This window comes from Centropristis striata, chromosome 19 (genome assembly GCF_030273125.1).
Source record: "Centropristis striata isolate RG_2023a ecotype Rhode Island chromosome 19, C.striata_1.0, whole genome shotgun sequence".
In the NCBI taxonomy this organism is placed as follows: domain Eukaryota; kingdom Metazoa; phylum Chordata; class Actinopteri; order Perciformes; family Serranidae; genus Centropristis; species Centropristis striata.
The window spans coordinates 10186124-10204301 of NC_081535.1; the positions used below are offsets into that span (position 1 = coordinate 10186124).

General features: G+C 38.4%; 1 protein-coding gene across 3 annotated transcripts in view; it reads right to left on the bottom strand.

Annotated features, from left to right (window-relative positions):
• The window catches only part of sfswap (splicing factor SWAP), a 68195-nt gene that overhangs the window by 29954 nt on the left and 20063 nt on the right, over nucleotides 1-18178 (bottom strand). For 2 of the 3 annotated variants that reach the window (XM_059357846.1, XM_059357849.1), the window contains exons 8-14: nucleotides 16054-16315; nucleotides 14891-15046; nucleotides 14616-14709; nucleotides 7465-7537; nucleotides 6453-6556; nucleotides 6197-6320; nucleotides 210-406 (exon numbers count right to left, since the gene is read on the bottom strand). In XM_059357846.1, coding sequence (XP_059213829.1) covers nucleotides 210-406; nucleotides 6197-6320; nucleotides 6453-6556; nucleotides 7465-7537; nucleotides 14616-14709; nucleotides 14891-15046; nucleotides 16054-16315 — 1010 coding nt within the window. The remainder of the gene's footprint in view (nucleotides 1-209; nucleotides 407-6196; nucleotides 6321-6452; nucleotides 6557-7464; nucleotides 7538-14615; nucleotides 14710-14890; nucleotides 15047-16053; nucleotides 16316-18178) is intronic. The other variant, XM_059357847.1, reaches the window with a different exon arrangement.

Genomic DNA, 18178 nt, shown 5'->3' on the forward strand with positions numbered 1-18178 from the left:
AGTATAATACACTTTGACTGTTCCAACATGTGACTCAAAATGACACTTCAGTACAGCGAGGCACTTGCTCGTGGATTAGGGTCAACCACTTGGGCTTTATGATGATTGATTAAGCATTTTAGCGTTTTAGTTAAGCTTGTAGTTTAAAAACATATAGACGCATGAACGCATGAATAATACTGATCTGTCTTTATCAACCGTTCGCCTACCTCCAGTTGTGCAGTTGGGTCTAGCTCAGCTCTCTTGGCCTCAGGCTCCCCAGCTAAGGGGCTGCGGAGGGTCTGTAGGAAGAGCGCTGCCTTCCTTTTCCTCTCCGCCTGGAGCTGTTTCTCCTTGGACTCCTTAGATGCCTGGGCCAGCTTTTCCCTGGCTGCAGCTGCTAGACGGTCCTCCAGTTTCTGCTTGGCTAAGGGCAGGGACATGAGAGGGTAATAACAGGTGAGAGATGGTTGGACAAAGATGAAAAAAAAATGCAGTAATTGTCTTCTCTGTTCTTACTACAGCAGGATAGACCTGCACTACAGTGCTATAAGTGGAGAGAAAATGATAGAAAAGACAGCAATACGGGGCGATAAGAGTGTTTCTCATCCAGCCAGCTTTTTCCTGACCACAGGTAAATAGGCAAAGAAATGAAAGATGGAGAAGAAAGGGAGAGAGGATGCAAATAGAAAAAATTGGACAGAGGACAAAAAGTAAAAGAGAGACATGAAAGAAAGAACGTTCAGGGTAATTTTCCACACTTAACATCCCAGCTAAAGTGAGGTGATATCATAGGCATTTTTCTGAGTTTCCAACTGCTGCGAAGTTCCTGTTTTAAATGATACGGCCTGACTAAGTCTCTGGTGATGGATCATTTCGTTCAATTCAAGGTTTATACAGAAAAAGCAAAGTAGGAGGCAACGTGTGGGTGGAGAAGAGGAGAAAGACATCTGAGTGAAATTGGGGGTGGGAAATATGTGTGGTGGTTTTGAGAGATGAGGAAGGGAGATGAAGTGACAGAGATGGGAGGGGGATAGGTAGGTAAAGAGAGCAGGAGAATGAAATGCGTGAGTGAGGCAGGGAAGACACGACAAGACAGTGAAGTATAAAGCAAATGCTTGCGGAAAAACAAGTTGTTTAAGTTATGCAACCGCTGGGGCTACTGTTATATCTTCAGGGTTAAAAATAGGCTAGCTGCCGAGGCAAATCATATTTGAGTATAGTGTGAACAATAGCCAAGTGAAGCAGAATCCATCTCTGTGCCCCAGACAGTGACACAATACACAGTCTCAGTGTCACTACTGTTTTTATAGACTGGTTTACTTTGTTGTCCAGTAAAATATACATCTTTTCATATGCAATGTGCTTAAGAGATTTCATGATTAACTGATCGACAAAAGAAATGTATTAACAACTGTTAATACTTGTATTCAACTGTTCATGACAATTTTGATAACTGATTAATCATTTAAGTAATTTATGCCAATTGATCTCTGTTTTCAGCTTCTCGTATGTAAAAATGCCCAGATTTTCTTATTGTAATGACATATAGTGATTAAGTCAACTGGTCAAAAACTGGTTGAAAGATTAATTAAGAATGTAATCATACACAACACTGACATATCACCATCAAAAGTCTGTATCCTTTTAGCTCTATTTATGGTCTCCACCAACTCCGAGGCAAATATCTTGCTCTTTAGTTGCTAACTGCTACACTTTGGTCACTAATTGTGCCAGTTTGGTGTTGAGCAGGTAGTGTACGATCAGTTTTAAAAGCTTTTTTTTACAACAGCAGCCAAAAACTACACAGTGGTGAGAGTCAACCAAACAGCAAAGTTTGGAGCCAAACGTGTTCAAGAACTAATACTCAATGTACAGGTACTTTTCCCTCTAGTGAGCCACTCTGGGTGTGGCTTAGGGGAGAGGATCCACCCAAAATCCGCCCAGCTTCACCGGTTAGCGGCTCAGAAAGTACCTGCCTTGGGTAGGTACTCTTTTCAGCCACTACTAACTAGTCATCGCTGATTTGAAACGGTTGAGGCGGCTCATGTGTGTGTGATTCATTTGCAGACTGGACGCTGAGGGGTTAACTGCTCTGACTGCGCAAGACTGCTGCGGGAGGACTTGGCCGCTTGTGAGTGCTTTGGGATGGCACCCACTGCTCATTAAGAAGAGTGGTTTTTGCTAGTCGCCTTTTTGAAAAAGGGTCGCTAGAGGGTCTGAATAGTCGCTAAATATAACGACAAAGTCGCTAAATTGGCAACACTGCTTGCCACGTCTGTCTGTTGTCACATTTGAACTCCGTTGGTTAGCTGCTACAAATGTACCTGTATGTTAACAGAGGCTGAGGGGAACCAACTAGTGGGCCAAGCCAAAACCTCTAACTTTGCCGATGCAGACATGCATTTGCTTAAAGAAAGCACATTTGTCATCTTTTGACTCGAAATGTACTATTTATATGTGTGTATGTTTGTATGTATTTATAGTCCTCTGCCACCACTATGAAACATTTTCTGTTATATGTTTGCAGCGACCTAACCAATTCATGTACTTATCACTGGAAACTGCATTTAGTGTGTGGCTGTATTCCAGAGCATCAATACAGATTAGCGTTCCGCTGTCTGCCACTGATTCTCCTGCTATCTGATCAAGTTAGGCCTGCTGACTGACAGCCACTTTGCCACACAGCAAAGCCAATTCAGTCAGCTATTTATTAGGCTTTTCCAGCCTCTTTCTCTGGCCGTCTGTCAGCTCAGAGAGAGAACATTACGCTCTGAGATTGTTCCAATGAACCTAAACGGGGACCATTCAGTCCCCTTGATGCTGGAAAGCAGCACATTTGTCTTTACTGTCTGTCTGTCCATCTTCAGAGGTTCTATTCTTCAGATGTCCCTCTGGTCTATGAGAGATTCCTTCACATGAAACGCTGAAATCAGCTGCTTTAAAGGCCGACACTTTCTTAAGGGCATGTGGTTGAAAGACTGACAAGAGATCAATCGCGTCTCTTGTGCAACTGCATATTATTGCATCAGAATACAGAGTAGTAAATATTGCAGTAAATATCATTACTTCAAGCACAAGCTATTACAACTTACTCCATGGCCAGACAACAACATAAGAAAAGAGTACATTCTTGTAGGACACTATAACTTGCGATAACTTGCGACTGTTTAACTCCATTTTGTGTCCACAAAATTAAATTCAATCAATAATTGTTTTGTCAAATAAGAGAAAATTATCCGTCTATTCATCTTACTTCAGTCTTTTTATTTCTCCACAATAAGAGTCAAACCCACAGACTGACCAACAAAGTATTCAGTCAAACTGAACTGAACTGATATGAAACATGTATGGACGACAACAACTGCAGCATTTTCTCAAACTTTCCTCAACTTTGAGCTTCACTGATCTGTATCGCTTCAATACAGCTGTGGCCGTGATAATAACGTAGCCACAGCACGGAGTCACACACAAAACATCGTAAATTTGCAGCGTTATTTCGACACTTTCCCAACACAATATCCTGACACACATGGTGCCTAAAGATTCCTTAGATCTTATAGTTTAATATAATACCAGTAAAATCCATAAAAGGGAGCCCACTACAGCCTCAGAAAAAAACCTCTGAAAGTACCATACGGAAAATACTGACGCAAAATATCAATACTTGGAGGCCATGAATCGATATTATATTGCCATGCAAAATATCTTGATACTATGCTATATCAATTTCCTCCCCCCACCTCTACTTGATAGGATTAGGCTTTAAACAGTGAACTGAGTAGGAAAAAGGGAGGTCCCTTGGTGGACACTGACTATAATAATAATGATAACTATTTTTTCAATAGTTTAAAATGGCCTGAAACTAAGAAATAGGAGCTCTATGCTTTGTAAAGGAGGGGGCAGCAAAATTATATTCAGTTAATCATACACACTGGAAATATAAGTTGCATGCTACAATGACTTACTGCATGATAAAGAAATAACGTTTGCTGCGTGCTAGTGAAAAGATCATTTTGATGATGTAGAGATCCTACAGAGCAAAAAATACATTAAAGATATACATACAGTATTCTCAGGAGAATTTGGTCATATTGTTCTCAGTATTTCAGGTGTTATAGATGAGGCTGTGAGAGGCGGAAATCTTGATGCCTGTTTAAATTACTATTGAGTTAGTTGTGCTGTTCAACCTGCATGATGGCTGTTTGTGAGACGATTTGCACCTATAATGGCTTCTGCATCTGGTTAAGTAAGGTCAAATGCATTATTGATAATTGCAAATTACACCAGTATTTCCTGGGGTTTTTTGACAAGAGATTTGAAAATGTCGTTTTAGAATATCACTTTATATTTTAGCTGCTTTGTGATCATTCAGAGAGGCGTGCAGACGAAGGTGAAGCTGGCCCAATTTTTCGAAGCTAAAAGAGTGCAATTGCATATTTTGAGGGGTGTAAAAGTATAACAAGATGCAATGAATCAACTTCAAGTGCAGTAGCTTTCGGCTTCAAGTAGAGAAGCCTATTATTTTTTTAAATTAATAGCCAGTGATATATTAGAATACATGAATATTTTAGAGATGTGACTCTAACCTTGAAAATAAAAGTGGCAACATGCACAAGGCAGAAGATATTTCTCCTCAGTCCCCTAATAGAGAGGGTTTGTGTGAAAAAGGTCACCAACCAAGTGGTGATCTCATAAGATCTGCTGAGTTAGATTTGTAATTATAAATATTTTATTGCTATAGGTCCTATTAAATCCTGAGCGGAGCAAGCAGAGTGTGGTCCTCTTGCAGGACAAAGAAAGCTTTTTGTCCGTATACACATTCTGACGTAGACGAATATGTAAAGTGTTTCTGAGTGCAAAGTCACTGATGCGTTCCTTCAGTTTATAAAAGACAGGAGAGCCAGTGTATAATATTCTACAACCATGACTGAACAAAAGAGACAAAAATAGAGAGAATACATCTCCATTAGGCCTTTGGAGAGATATATGACTGTTGTTTGCTGTACTACACTGCTTGTGTCTTACTGCAGGGTACACCCTGTTGAGAGAATTTATAATTCAGACTCAGTGGATTTATTCATCTCCTCTCTTCCCTTCTTGTTTTTCCCTCCAATTCCAACCCTCCCAGAGAGTAACAGCGTGCCAGTGGGTGTGACTGAGATGTCTTGTAAGCACCTTTACTTATATGCTGACGCTGAGACAAAGAATGTAATTCTAGCACACCCACATTAAATAGCCACAGAGCTGAGGAAAGAAAAACGACCTCTGTCAAAACCAACATCAGATGCTTTATCAACATTCTGTCTATCACACCGGCAGAATGGGGCCGAAGATTTTCTGAATGCACTAACTGACAGATAAAAACAAGAAACTAAGAGTCTTAACATCAATGGATTTAATTCAAAAAATGTGTTCAACTGTAGGTCTTAAACCTCATAACAAACTGACGACCTGCCAGTGGTCCCAGCCAACATACTGTCTCTCAGTGGCTGTAGTGGGCTCTAAAGCCAGAGTGAATGACATGAGACGCCCCCAGAAATTAATTTCTACCAGTTATATCATGCTGGCTTGTCAGGGACGGGTTTAAAATATGCTCCAATGTCTAAATTTTGGTGAGGAAAAACCATACACTGCTATTTCAAATTAATTTCAAATTTCTCTTACCACAAGATACCTCAATTTGGTATTTTGGATGGAATTTTTACATTTTTTTAAAAACAATTTTTAAAAAGGTTAAAAGATTGTTAAAATTGTGTGCCAAATCTGTGTGACTAAAGGTACTAACACATTTCTGCAATAGCTTGTGAAAAATAAATGTGCACGGGAATAAAGGTCATGCAATTAATTTATCAATAATTAAAATATTTTTGATTTCTAATTAATTAAAAAAACAAAAAAAACTTGACACAAAGTGATGCGTGTCTGAATTATTTTTCAGGTTCCCCCCTTTCAGATAGTATATATTTCTTGTATGTGGCATCTACTGTTGACCTGCTACCTCCCCCTAAAAATCCACTGTCCCCCACCCACATCCCTCTAAAAGATGTTATTTACACAAAAAATAAATTTTTGTCAGTTATTTCCTTATAGCTTTTTCCCCTGTATTAAGGCATGATAATGTAGTATAAAGAGGTACAGTGGCTTAAGCAGCATAGGATACATATTTTTAAAAATATGCTTCCAAATTTTGCAACAACCTTTTTAAAACCATTACCTTGTTTTGCCTCCAACTCCTCCAAACTGAGGGCAGGTCTCTTCTCTTCTGGTGCGCTGACTGGAGCAGGCTCAACCATGTCAGCTCCGCCCAGCACAGCTTCCAGCCCCTGCTCCTCCAGAAACTTCAGACAGAAATGTATGATACTTTCATGTTAATTCCAAGGTGCCAAACATATATTTTCAAGGATCAGTTTTCTATCCGTATCAAGTCAGCTGAAGATCTATGTGCATTGAATAATTAAGCTGAACTAGACCTTGTCCTCGTCCGAGTCGTCGTCCAATCGAACTCGGTTCTTCTCCAGCGGCAGCATGTCATTTTCCTTTGCCTTGATGGCAAAACAGATGGGGGCAAAAGAGGCTGTGATGACGCAAAGAGACAGAAGGAGAAACGGGATTCAGATGAAACAAAAAGGATTCAAAAGAGTACATTTTTATACCAGGTAGACAAGTGCATCTTGGCCTGCTTTTGTTTGACAAATTCTAAGTAGAATGAAAAATGCATTGACTTAAGCAATTAAGCTGCTTCTTGACAATGACAAGTGAATAAAAAAGTTCACAAGACAGAGAAGAAAGAGAAGGGATGGGCAGAGATAGAGAACAAACGGATGAAAAAATAGAAAGGAGAAGAAGCAGAAAAGAGAAATGTAGGAGAGAGAAAACTACAAAGCAGGAAGAGAAACAGCCAAATACAGACAGGGTGACTTGAAGAAGCAAATATTAGGATATGAAGCTGCGATGGCATGTCACATTGATTTCTTTCTGTAATCAAATATGTCTGCTGAAGGAGAGATGAAAGAGTAGACAGTGTGCCTCATCCCCTAAATAAATAACCTTAATATAGGACCTTGAACCTCATTGTACAAGACTTGATAGTTTACTCGTGCACGACTCCGACTAGTTATTAGTTTTCGCTGGCCTGCTCCGTGACCTGTCGCCTCCCGATAGCCTGTGAGAATGCATGCCTTCATTTGCATATATGTGCATGTTGACGGGTCCCGCCAGCGCTGTAGTAAGCTGACTCTTTCATCTTCGCGTACACATTTCCAGCCATCCGATATCACCGAATGAAATTGCGAGCATAAATACCAACAGACTCACAGGCAGCTGTGCGTAAATACCAGCAGATGACACGTACACCCACATACACAGCAAGTACAGTATGTGCATGTGTAGCCACATATACACATATTTACCCAAAGGCTTTGCATCTTATTTACTGAGCCAATGAAGAGAAATAAAAAAAAAAGAGTAACTGAAATGCCTTACCTTTTGCCAGCTTGGAGTCCTGGGCTGATGTGTCTGATTGAAGTTTATCGTCGTCATCATCTGCTGCATCACTCTGGATGAAGAAAAACGAGAGAAAAGAATAAGAAAATACACACTTTACACTTATAGGAACCAATTTCCTAGCTCTAGTGTAGACTAGTAAGCCAGTAATGGAGGTTATACACCTTCTAAATACAATTTAATTTGATTGCATTTTTCTACAGTGTTTCGTTCTGGGTAAGCCCGTAGGATTTTGACAAGAGACAGATGGTGCTGAAAATGAGAATCCATGGAAACCTGCTGTCTTTCATTCTGACATTATGTACTTCCATGATGGGTTGCAAGTGCAGCAGTAATATGTGCGAAAAAGTTGGTGTTAGAAAAGTTTTTAGAAGAAACATCCAGATATGCTGGTTGTCTATGTGCCTGTCATTTTGTCCTCAAAAAAGAGAGCACATCCATGGTGTGAATACTTTGTTGTATAACATCACCGGTGGATGGATCTGAAATGTCAGGATGAGTCACTCCTCTGCATCGCTTTCCAATTAAACTAAAAACATTTAAATGTTATAATCTCTCATCCGCCGGGTTCTATCCACGGTTAAGGTTTGCGACTCTGAAGTTGTCTCCCTACTGCGATACAGAAAATGTTGCTGAGGAGAAACCAACAGCAACTGTGGGGAACAGAAAAGCCACTGGCTGTGGCTTGATGGATATCTTTTTGTACTTTTACATTTAATGGAAGCACGTGGAGGAGCTGAGCAGGATAGAAAGGGTCAGTAGAGCGTTAACACCAGCAGAAGACTCTTTAGAGTTGAGCCAATCTTCTAAGATGAAAAAAATAGATTTTGCACTCAACTGCTGTCATTACACACTAATGGGAATCCTGAAGAAAAAGCAGACAATGGAAATCATTAACTTGTGTACAGCCGTAGTCTCTCAAGGCAAGCCAACAATTTTGCCTCTCTTAATCTGCATTTCAAGTTGACTGTGCAACTCGTGACTGAAATACAATTTGCAGGAGGGGGGTAGGGGAAATGGTCCGCTACATTTAAGCAAGAAATTGGCTGTTCATACGGGTCAGGACAAACATTAAATCCTTTTTCAAAGTCAATCACTTCTAATTAGCTGTATTAATTGCAACAGGACTTATTTATTCTAAACTGTGATGAACATTGTCCTAATGCAGAAAGTATGAGTGCTTAAAAATTAGGGCGGGGCAATATGGACCAAAAGTCATATCCCGATATATTTATGCTGAATATCAATATATGATATATATACCGATATTTTTAGCGCAAAGTGAGAGTAAATGTTTAGTCAAAGTTAAAGTCAAATATGACATGTCACAAGTAGTTTTATTGAAACAGTTTATAATTGAACATAAATACTGTATAACTGCCCTTACTGGGGTTTGTCAGATTTAGATCTTTTGTAATGTCCGGTATTCTTTTCTCATATAAATATATTCATATATATATATATAGAAAAAGATTGGCCTATTCTATTTCATATGTTTTTTTTATTTAAGATATTTTTTTATTTAAATGTGCACTTTTTGGAGCTTTCGTTTAAAAAAAAAAAGGTACTTCTGTTGTTATACAGTATTTATGTTCACTTTAATAAACGGTTTAAATAAAAACTGACTGAACATTTGCTCTCATTTGCGATAAGAACATTGGCATATATATCGCATATCGATATTCAGTCTAAATATATCGGGATATGACTTTTGGTCCATATCGCCCAGCCCTATTTCAGCCCCTTGATACCAAACCACTCCCATATTTATTGGGTTCCTTGGTACAAACCATCCTGCCCACCAAGTTTCAGAAAAATTGGCCCAGTAGGACCAATCGGACTGAACAGACCAAGCTGAGTCAAACACATGTCCTCTTGGTGGAAGTAATGATCCCACGGTTTCCCTAAATGGTCCTGTACACGTCTGAACAGGATCAATTAATTTTAAGTATTATTTGTTTGCTTTTATTGTTTACTTTCCTCTCTCATTTTGCCATTTGGCAGTATAATGAGTTGTTTAAATAGCTTTAAACACTTCCAGTTGGCCTTCATATATCCCAGTGTATGGTCCATCACTCCTCAAATCAACAAAGTATCTTCACAACGTTCTAATAGCTGCCTTGTGTGCACTGGCCAGATAACCAGAAACCCTCTGTAGTAATATCTGTGGACCAAGTGCCCTTAGCCCTTATCCCAAATATAAACTGCGAATGGAATGAAAGGGAAAAGTGGTGATGAAGCCAATGCCACAAAAGGAAAAAAAAACCTAACCTCATGAGGTACATTTTACCATGTTTGTAGAATGCTTCAAAGGCAGCTTCCTACTATTCAGCTGTAATTGAATGGAGCTTTCAACAGTCAAAGCACTTTACAGAGGCCCCGGAGAATAGAACTCCTAAATAAAACCAAAGTTCACAAAGAGAAGAAGCAGGAAGAAACTCACTCGAAACCATCCTGGAAAGACCTCACCACTTGGACTGTGCTCACACTTTATCTTAGTCTTTAGAATCCTTGGATTACTTGATTTACATGCTTTGCTGTAGACACAGGACAGTTCAGAAGGTAATAATCCTCAGCTCTGAATGAAAACATTCGCCAGCGGTTTAGAGCAGGGATGTAAAACCTCGGCTGGTTAGAAATCATGAGCCTTACGGGAATTTAAAATGAAAAATGCTTGCTGCAAACAAAAAATGGAAATGACAAATAGTCAACCCAAGAGCGGCTTTTCATTTTGGTTGATGGATACTCTCACATAGCCTGTGTTTGACCCCTCTCCGACAGACATTTCTGCTTTGTTTCCTTGCACAGATTTCTAAAAAAAAAACCCTCTCCTCGCTCCACAATTCAATTGTCAGCTCAATTCAAAAATTAATTCAACAATAAGCACTGTCATTGTGAGATTTTGTTTATAAAAAAACCCCGTCAGTTCAGTGTAAATGAAAAACTGTCAGCTTATAGTAAAATATCCAGCCAAAAAAGAGAGAACATTGTACTTTATGTGTTACATTGACTCATTCAGAGAAAATCTGACAGCAGAGGGGATATAAACTGCTGTGCTGTGCCCAAATACAATTGTCGTGAGACTTTATTTGGACACCTTTAGAGAACATTCAGTGTTAATTCGTCCCCTTTTCTAGTATGAACATAAATTTTACTTCGCATAAATGAATAACCTGTTTTTGACTGGTTAAAATACAATCCTTTCTGGAGACTTCTATTCAAATATTTGCCAAAAATACACATCCAAAGCCACAGGGTTGCTGCTGAATGCTGATAGAGCAAAAAACGAGGGGTTCCCAGAAGTGGAGCAGGACTCCTATTAGATGCCAGAGCAGATTGAAAGCATCATTGTAATCGGTAAAAGAATGCATTTCATAATCAGAATTTAGAATTGAACTACACATAACATCATTCAGACACTTTCTACAAAACTGACTCCCGAAGGTTGGAACAAGTTGGTTTTGTTTTTGTAAAAATACTCTCTGAATTCTGAATTTGATGCATTCTGAGGTTGTTTTTTTTTACATTTCACACAGTGTTCCAGCTATTTTTGAATTGGGGTTGTACACACCTTATGTGCAGAGCTCTCTAAACAGGAGAGCAGACATGTTTTTTGATGATTCAGACTACTTACAAAAAGCTTCTTTTTAGATAACTTTAATTTACCCAATCCAAAAGTGCCACGTTCTGAAGATTGTAAAGATTGTATTGATTACTACACAAAGCAACAGCAGCCTCGCATCCTGCTGCTGTCTGCTTTGACTGATTTTGGCCCTTTCTCGCTTTTTCATTAACTATGAAACTATAAATAATAACGCTGACTGAGAGCAGCGATATCTGCATCCCATTACCCACAGCACAAATCACAAACACGAGGCAGGTTTCCTGATAGAAAAGCAGAGCAGCTGCTTGTTGGAGCAGCCTGAGCTGTGTCATAATGGGCCACACTCCTCTGCACTCTGACAAGCTAATGGATTTGATTCGTCAGAAGACAAATTGCTCCTTTGAAAACTTTTCTCGCTCACTTTTTGCTTTCTTCCCTTCTCGGTCCGACAGAAAGCAGGTCCAACAAACCTTGGATATATACAAGTATACACAGGCACGCATATATGAGTATATGTAAGAAACACTTATCCATCTACCCACGCAGCAATTTGACTGCTCAAATCACGTATAATTCAGTTGCCGGTGACGGCTTAGAAACAATCTGTGAATATAACTAGTGACCGAACAGCAAACCTCAGCTGTAAGAGCTGAAAAACACTCGAGCTGAGACTCTCATTCTGGAACATTCTTGTGAGAAAAAGGTTTGCTCTCAGCAAATTAACTGCTAAAGTAATGTATTAAGAGGCTAAACTGGGATTTGGCTTCTCTGCATCATCAACAATTATATAACTCAACAAAACAGTTCATGTATTAAAAACCTTGAATTTTATGACGAATAATTTCAGCAAAATTACCTGCGGTTCTAAAATGTTGAAACAACTCAGATAGCGGGTGATTATGCTACAATATGCATAGTCCATTCATCTTCAGCGGTGTCATGAGATCATATTCGAAAGGGACCTTGGCAGGAAAACAAGTTGTGCTTTGAAAGAGCTGAGCTCATAATTGCTTTCATTCTGTACAGTGTGTAACATTTATCAGCAGTACGGAGGAAATATGATGCATCTCTTGTCCTTGCATCGATTCATAATTTAAATCGAGTGGCCCCTTTAATTTTAAAGCGACCCAACTGTTTTGTTTAAGCTCAGCTGAAAGAAGCAGCGGTCTGAGTCACATCTGTATCATTCAGAGATTTTGAGTATTAAATTACTTTCTTGTAATAATATCCTGCAACCACTGCCTGGAAAAACACAAAGAGGGACCGTAAGTTTGGAAAAACTTACAGTCCCTCTTTAGGACTTAATTTAACCCTCAAATTGACCCATTTCAAAGTTTAGAAATCTAAAAAAAAAGAGTTAATAGTATTTTATCATAAAAAGAAAATGTAAAATAAAACTTAAAAAAAATCATTGTCATGTAAAACCATTGTATTTTATGTAGGTCTTATTTTTAACATGCATTTTTTATGAAAAACGAGTGAATTATCCTCATTGTAGGTAAACAATAACATTGCACTAAATATTGATTGAAATGATTAGTAATGGAGTTAATAACTACATATAAACAAAGTTTATTGGGAATTTTGTAGTTTCTGACACTTTTGGATAATTAAAAATGACCCTGTTCAAATTGTCCCATGAAAGTTACTGCTGTTCCTGAGAAACAAACATAACAGAGGGGTTAACCACCTCTGTGATCACTGATAAAACAGCAGCGCAGGCCTTCCCAATTCATCTAAGGACAGGTTACACAGGAGGCAGGTTTATTCCTATTCAAAATAAATTTATATAACTTAAACACATATTTATTTTTGGCTGTCATGATGTACAAAAGTGTTAGCACTAGAACTGGCACTTAAACTCGTCTACACAGCTCATTCATATTCCACCAGGGCCAGCCCCTCGTCTGGTGCTGGGAAGACTTGGCTGGCTCTGCTTAAGTAGCCACTAGTACTTGTGACTGGATGACTGTTGTCCACTTCAGTTTCAACAGGGCTGCTCGAAATATTTTCCCCCTAATCTGCACTTCTTTCCCAACAGTTCCCATTAGGAGCTACGATTGCAGTGATTTTTTACACTAACTTAATTACTTTTTTAATTATAATATTTCAGTGAGTCCTCCATGTACCACTGGAGGACGACTAGTGATACGCATATGATAGTGTGAGAATCTGTGTATTTAGGGATACATACTTGAAGAAGCTAGCCATCTTGTGTAAATATTCTCTCATCACTATAAGCTTAGTGTCTGGCTTCATAATAACCATTACAAGTATACTAAATTAGTGTTTCCTGCAGGGTTTATAAATGACAAAAACAAAGGCGTTGAACCCCACCAAAAGGGGAGAGAAAAACTCTAACTTACTGAGCACGATTTGAAAGAAGAAATCATAAATTAGGTCGGCCCAAAATGATGAAGAACATCCGCGAAAATTCCGGTGCACCTTAAGGCTAAGGTGAATGTGTTTCCAGTCATTAATCATCCCTTGCCTAACCACTACCAATACAACATACAGCATATAAAGCATGAAGCATTAGGGACCTAGCCAGCCAGCAGAGCCAGTTAGAGTGCTGCAAAACTGCTAAGTAATGTCATTGAGGTCCTGACACACCAAGACAGTTCTGATGCAGTATATATAAAGTGATAGAGTTGGTTATAGCATTGGCAAGGCTGGACATGAGAGACAACAAGGGAAATGTATGCAAATTGGCAGTCAGCCAATCAATTAGTTTAAAAAATTAGACTTTGATAGTGAGGCAGCAATCTGCTTTGTTTAAAGATGTTGTAATCCAATTGTATAAAACTGAGTAAAAAAAATGAGGGAGACTAATTGGAATTACCTCACTGGCTGATTTCTGAGCTTTTAAAGTCATGATGGTGGTAAACGAATGCATGATTATTATTATTAAGACAGAGGGGGTTTTCTTTTGCTTTGTCTTGCTCTGCTGTCCTTGACCACACCCAGTGAGCTAATCTCATCCTTATTCTCTGTGTAACTCTCATCTTCCATTTCAATATTTTAGATGAGGATACCTCTAATTCTAGCGCGGCGGATCCTCGTTTATCAGCAACAAAAAGCAGCTAATTTCAAGGTTGGCTGTAAGTGCAGCGAATGCTTAGACGACCTTTCCCCATGTCTAAACGTTGGCTACGCCTGCTGTTAAACATAATTAAATACAGGTGTGGAGAACAGTGAGGTTGATGACAGGAGACAAATGGGAGAACGGGGGTTTCTCCTATGTGTGAAGGTCGTTTGTGGGTTTTTATCTCTTCGTATCGAGCATCTACTGAGCAACAGAACTAAAACGATAACAATAAAATAAATGATAAGAAAATCCATTTTTAAATTGTCCTGACATCAGCGCTAATTGAAGCCGCGTATGCTTGCCAATTTCTACATGCTTGTTGGTCCTCCAACAACTTTGACATCCCATTGTGTACACACATTACGCAGTAGTTTTAAGTGAAGCTAATTGTTTTGCTTGCACACACACAGACAGACACACAGACATAAAGCTTAATACCTCTGGAAAGCCTCTTCCTTCTCTCTGCATGAAGTAATTCTTCTTAAACTCGTAATAGGTGTTGAACTGATGCCAAGACTGCAGAAAGTCAAACCTACACAAGACAGGAGGAAGAATGTAAACTGTATAAGACGAGAGGTGAGCACTCATAAAAGATAAGCCAGAGGATGATGAAGAGCTTCTGCAATATCTGAAGGGAAAAAGTTACTGATAAGAGTTCCTAAAAACCCAGATTTGACCGGAGCAACAGATTTATTTCTGGTAAGAACACTTACCGTGGATCATTCTTGGCACGGACGCTGGCCTCGAACTTAACGCCGTTCCTAGCGACGTACTCTGCGAGCTTGTCTATGACTGGCTGGGTGTCGGGTGGTGGGGGAATGATGGCTTGTGATGCTGGTGTGGAAACTTGAGTTTCGGGTTTCGAACTGCTGAGAGAAAAGTTTCAGCTATTAAAACAGGTACAATCTGTTCTTACGTGGGTCTGATTGATTAAATTAAATTGTTTAATTTAAGTGATTGATACATCACACCCTATACTTTGAGCAAAATATGCTGATTAAGCTATTTAGTTTAAAATGATGAGAAAGCTATATTAAAAGCCTTTTCTGTCTTGATCAGGTTCCACCAGAAAATTCTCGTATCAATATACAGTCATGGAAAAAAATACTAGACCACCCTTGTTTTCTCTCATTTCTTGTTCATTTTATTGCCTGGTACAACTAAAGGTACCTTTGATTGGACATTTATAACAATAACAACAAAAATAGCTCATAAGAGTTTGATTTAAGAGCTGATATGTAGCCATTTTCCATAGTTTTCTTGATAATGATTTTGGTAATGATCAAGAAAACCATGAAAAGTGGCTACATATCAGCTCTTAAATCAAACTCTTATCAGCTATTTTTGTTGTTATTATTACATTTGTCCAAACAAATTTAGCTTTAGTTGTACCATGCGCTAAAACTAACAAGAAATAGAAGAAAACAATGGTCCAATATTTTTTTTCCATGACTGTATGTTTAATCTGTTGAGCACTTTAAAACATTATTAAAAACCTATTTATTCTCCTTGCCGTTCAGTCCCAGCTAGGCAAGAATCCTTGGCTTTCTTTTTTTACCCTTTTATTTGTCTTTTGTATCTCTAACTCTGTTTTGGATTGAGTTTTTATTACTATTTTATTCTATTTTATTTTATTGTTTTTACTGTTTTTAGTATTTTATTCTTTTTATTGTTTTTATTTATACCCAGTTGTGTATGATTTATTCTATTTTAATAACTGTACAGCACTTTGGTCAACTGAGGTTGTTTTTAAATGTGCTCTATAAATAAACTTTGACTTGACTTGACTTTGACTAATCAAAAAACAATTCAATGACATTTTAAATGCAACTAAAACTATCAGGTATTACACATAGATAGGATAGTCAGTTTCTACCTGGTTTCTGGTACAACAGCGGGAGCAGCAGTGCTGGTGACCTGAGGGGGGGCTGTAGCTGGTGGTGCCATGGCAATAGTTTCAGAAGGTGTGGGTGTTGTTGCCAGATTAGGCAAAGGCTCAGAAGACGTAGAGGGAGCCATGACAGCTGAGGGCATACTGTTGTAGTAGGAGCTGGCATCTATCCCTGGGGGAGGCGGGGCCAAGCAGAACGTCCCATCAGGAAGCATGTAGTACCCATAGTACATTGCGGCTGCATTTGCTGTAAAGAAATTAAAAGGACATTATTACATGATTTTCCTTCTAGAAATACTTAGATTGCGCCAGATAAAGGACAGTTACTGGTATTTTATGTGGAAATACACATAAAATATCATACTACCCTCGGTCAATTCTCCTTAAAATACAGAGGAACAATACTCTGGAATGATCAATTTAATAGTTCAATACAGTTTTCCTCTCTGAATATAAACAAGAACAATTTAGTGGCTGCTCTGATTGCTCAGGTCACTAAGTAGTACACACGCTCATGCACAGCATGCATGCGCACACACGCATACACACACATACATTTCTACACTTTTGTTTTTATTTTACTTTTAATATTGTTATAATTTGCTTCATTTTTATTTTTTTTTTATTTTTTGAGTGATAGTTACTTCTTTTAATTTAACTTATGAAGTTTAATATAGGTAGAGGCCCTGTATAAGCCCTTTTGGGTTTCTTGCAGCTAGCTTGCACCTTCATTTTGTTGTTATCTCTTTATCCTTGTCTTTTGTCTTATTTGTGCAAAATAAAAAAACTTCAAACTTCAAAAAAACTTCATATAGTAACCTGTGCAATATAATGTCACCTTTACCTGCATCCTTGTTATAGATACAAACTATAAGAGGATCATCTGGAACAACTTTACAGTGGTCTTAAAGGCAATAGTTTGTAGGGTGCCTTAATGTTTTATAGGATGTAACTTTCATGTTGATCCTTGTCCAGTTAAGTTGAAAAGTGGGAAGTACAGATAAACAATTGTTTAGATTTTATGTGAAATGGTGGCATGTTCACATCAGTTAAGGGATGATACACTCAGTTCATTTCAGAGTGTTGTCATCGCAATCTTTCTTTTTCAATCTTGGTGGAGAACATCACCAGGTCAGGGAAAAGTCATCTGCCACTGGAAATAGAAACTGTCAAAAGCAGGCTTGTTTAGTGAGCCTATAAATAAAAAAAATGCTACTTTTGTGCTCAGTCACTGTGTTGAAATTACATTTTCAGGGCAGGAAAAGCTAGACAAACATATATCCTTTCATGACCACAGCAACATTTCCCTTTTGAGGTATTAACCCAATGGACCCCACAACCCACAGATGTGTTTAAAAGACATGACTTCTTTAAAAAAACAAAACAAAGTTGCATTATTTATAATAGCCGGAAACTGTTAAAACAGACATTTATGTCATATTTCTAAATGTGTGATGGTCTTGAACTTAATCATACACGGAAGGACAAGAAACCAAATATAAACTTAAAGTAGTGATATCATTCAAAGCACTTTATTCTACATGTGCCATACAAGATATTGCCAAAAAGAATGCATTTGCATCAACAAGACCCTGTAAAAATATTAAATTCTCCACTCGTCACATGAAAAAAAATCAGCAAAATCAAATGCAGGCTGTTTACACAGATCAGAGAGGCGAGGCCAATCCATGTTGTAAGTAGAAGTTTTAAAAGGTAAATAGTATAGTATATCATAGCATGTGAAACCCCATTTCTTCCAAATACTGGTAAGACTTGTGGGAACTTAGAAAAATGCTGTGTATATAGATTCCCGTTTATCTGAAATATGACCCAAATTTGAATCAAACTGAGCTAATTAAGTGCTACTGCATGAGCTTAATTAAATATCTCCTCTTCTTAGTTTTGACATATTTGAGCATATTTCTTAGAGTCGAGGCAAAGTATAAGCAGCAGCTTTAAACTGGCCACTTGACAGCAAAACATTATTGTGGTTGTTGTGGTCAGAACTCAAGAGTCAACTGGTGTAGAAGTGTTCATTATAAGGCTGTGATGTGCCTTGCTTCGTGTTGTGGCTGTTTTATGTACTGTGCTGTCCTGTTCACTGTCAAAC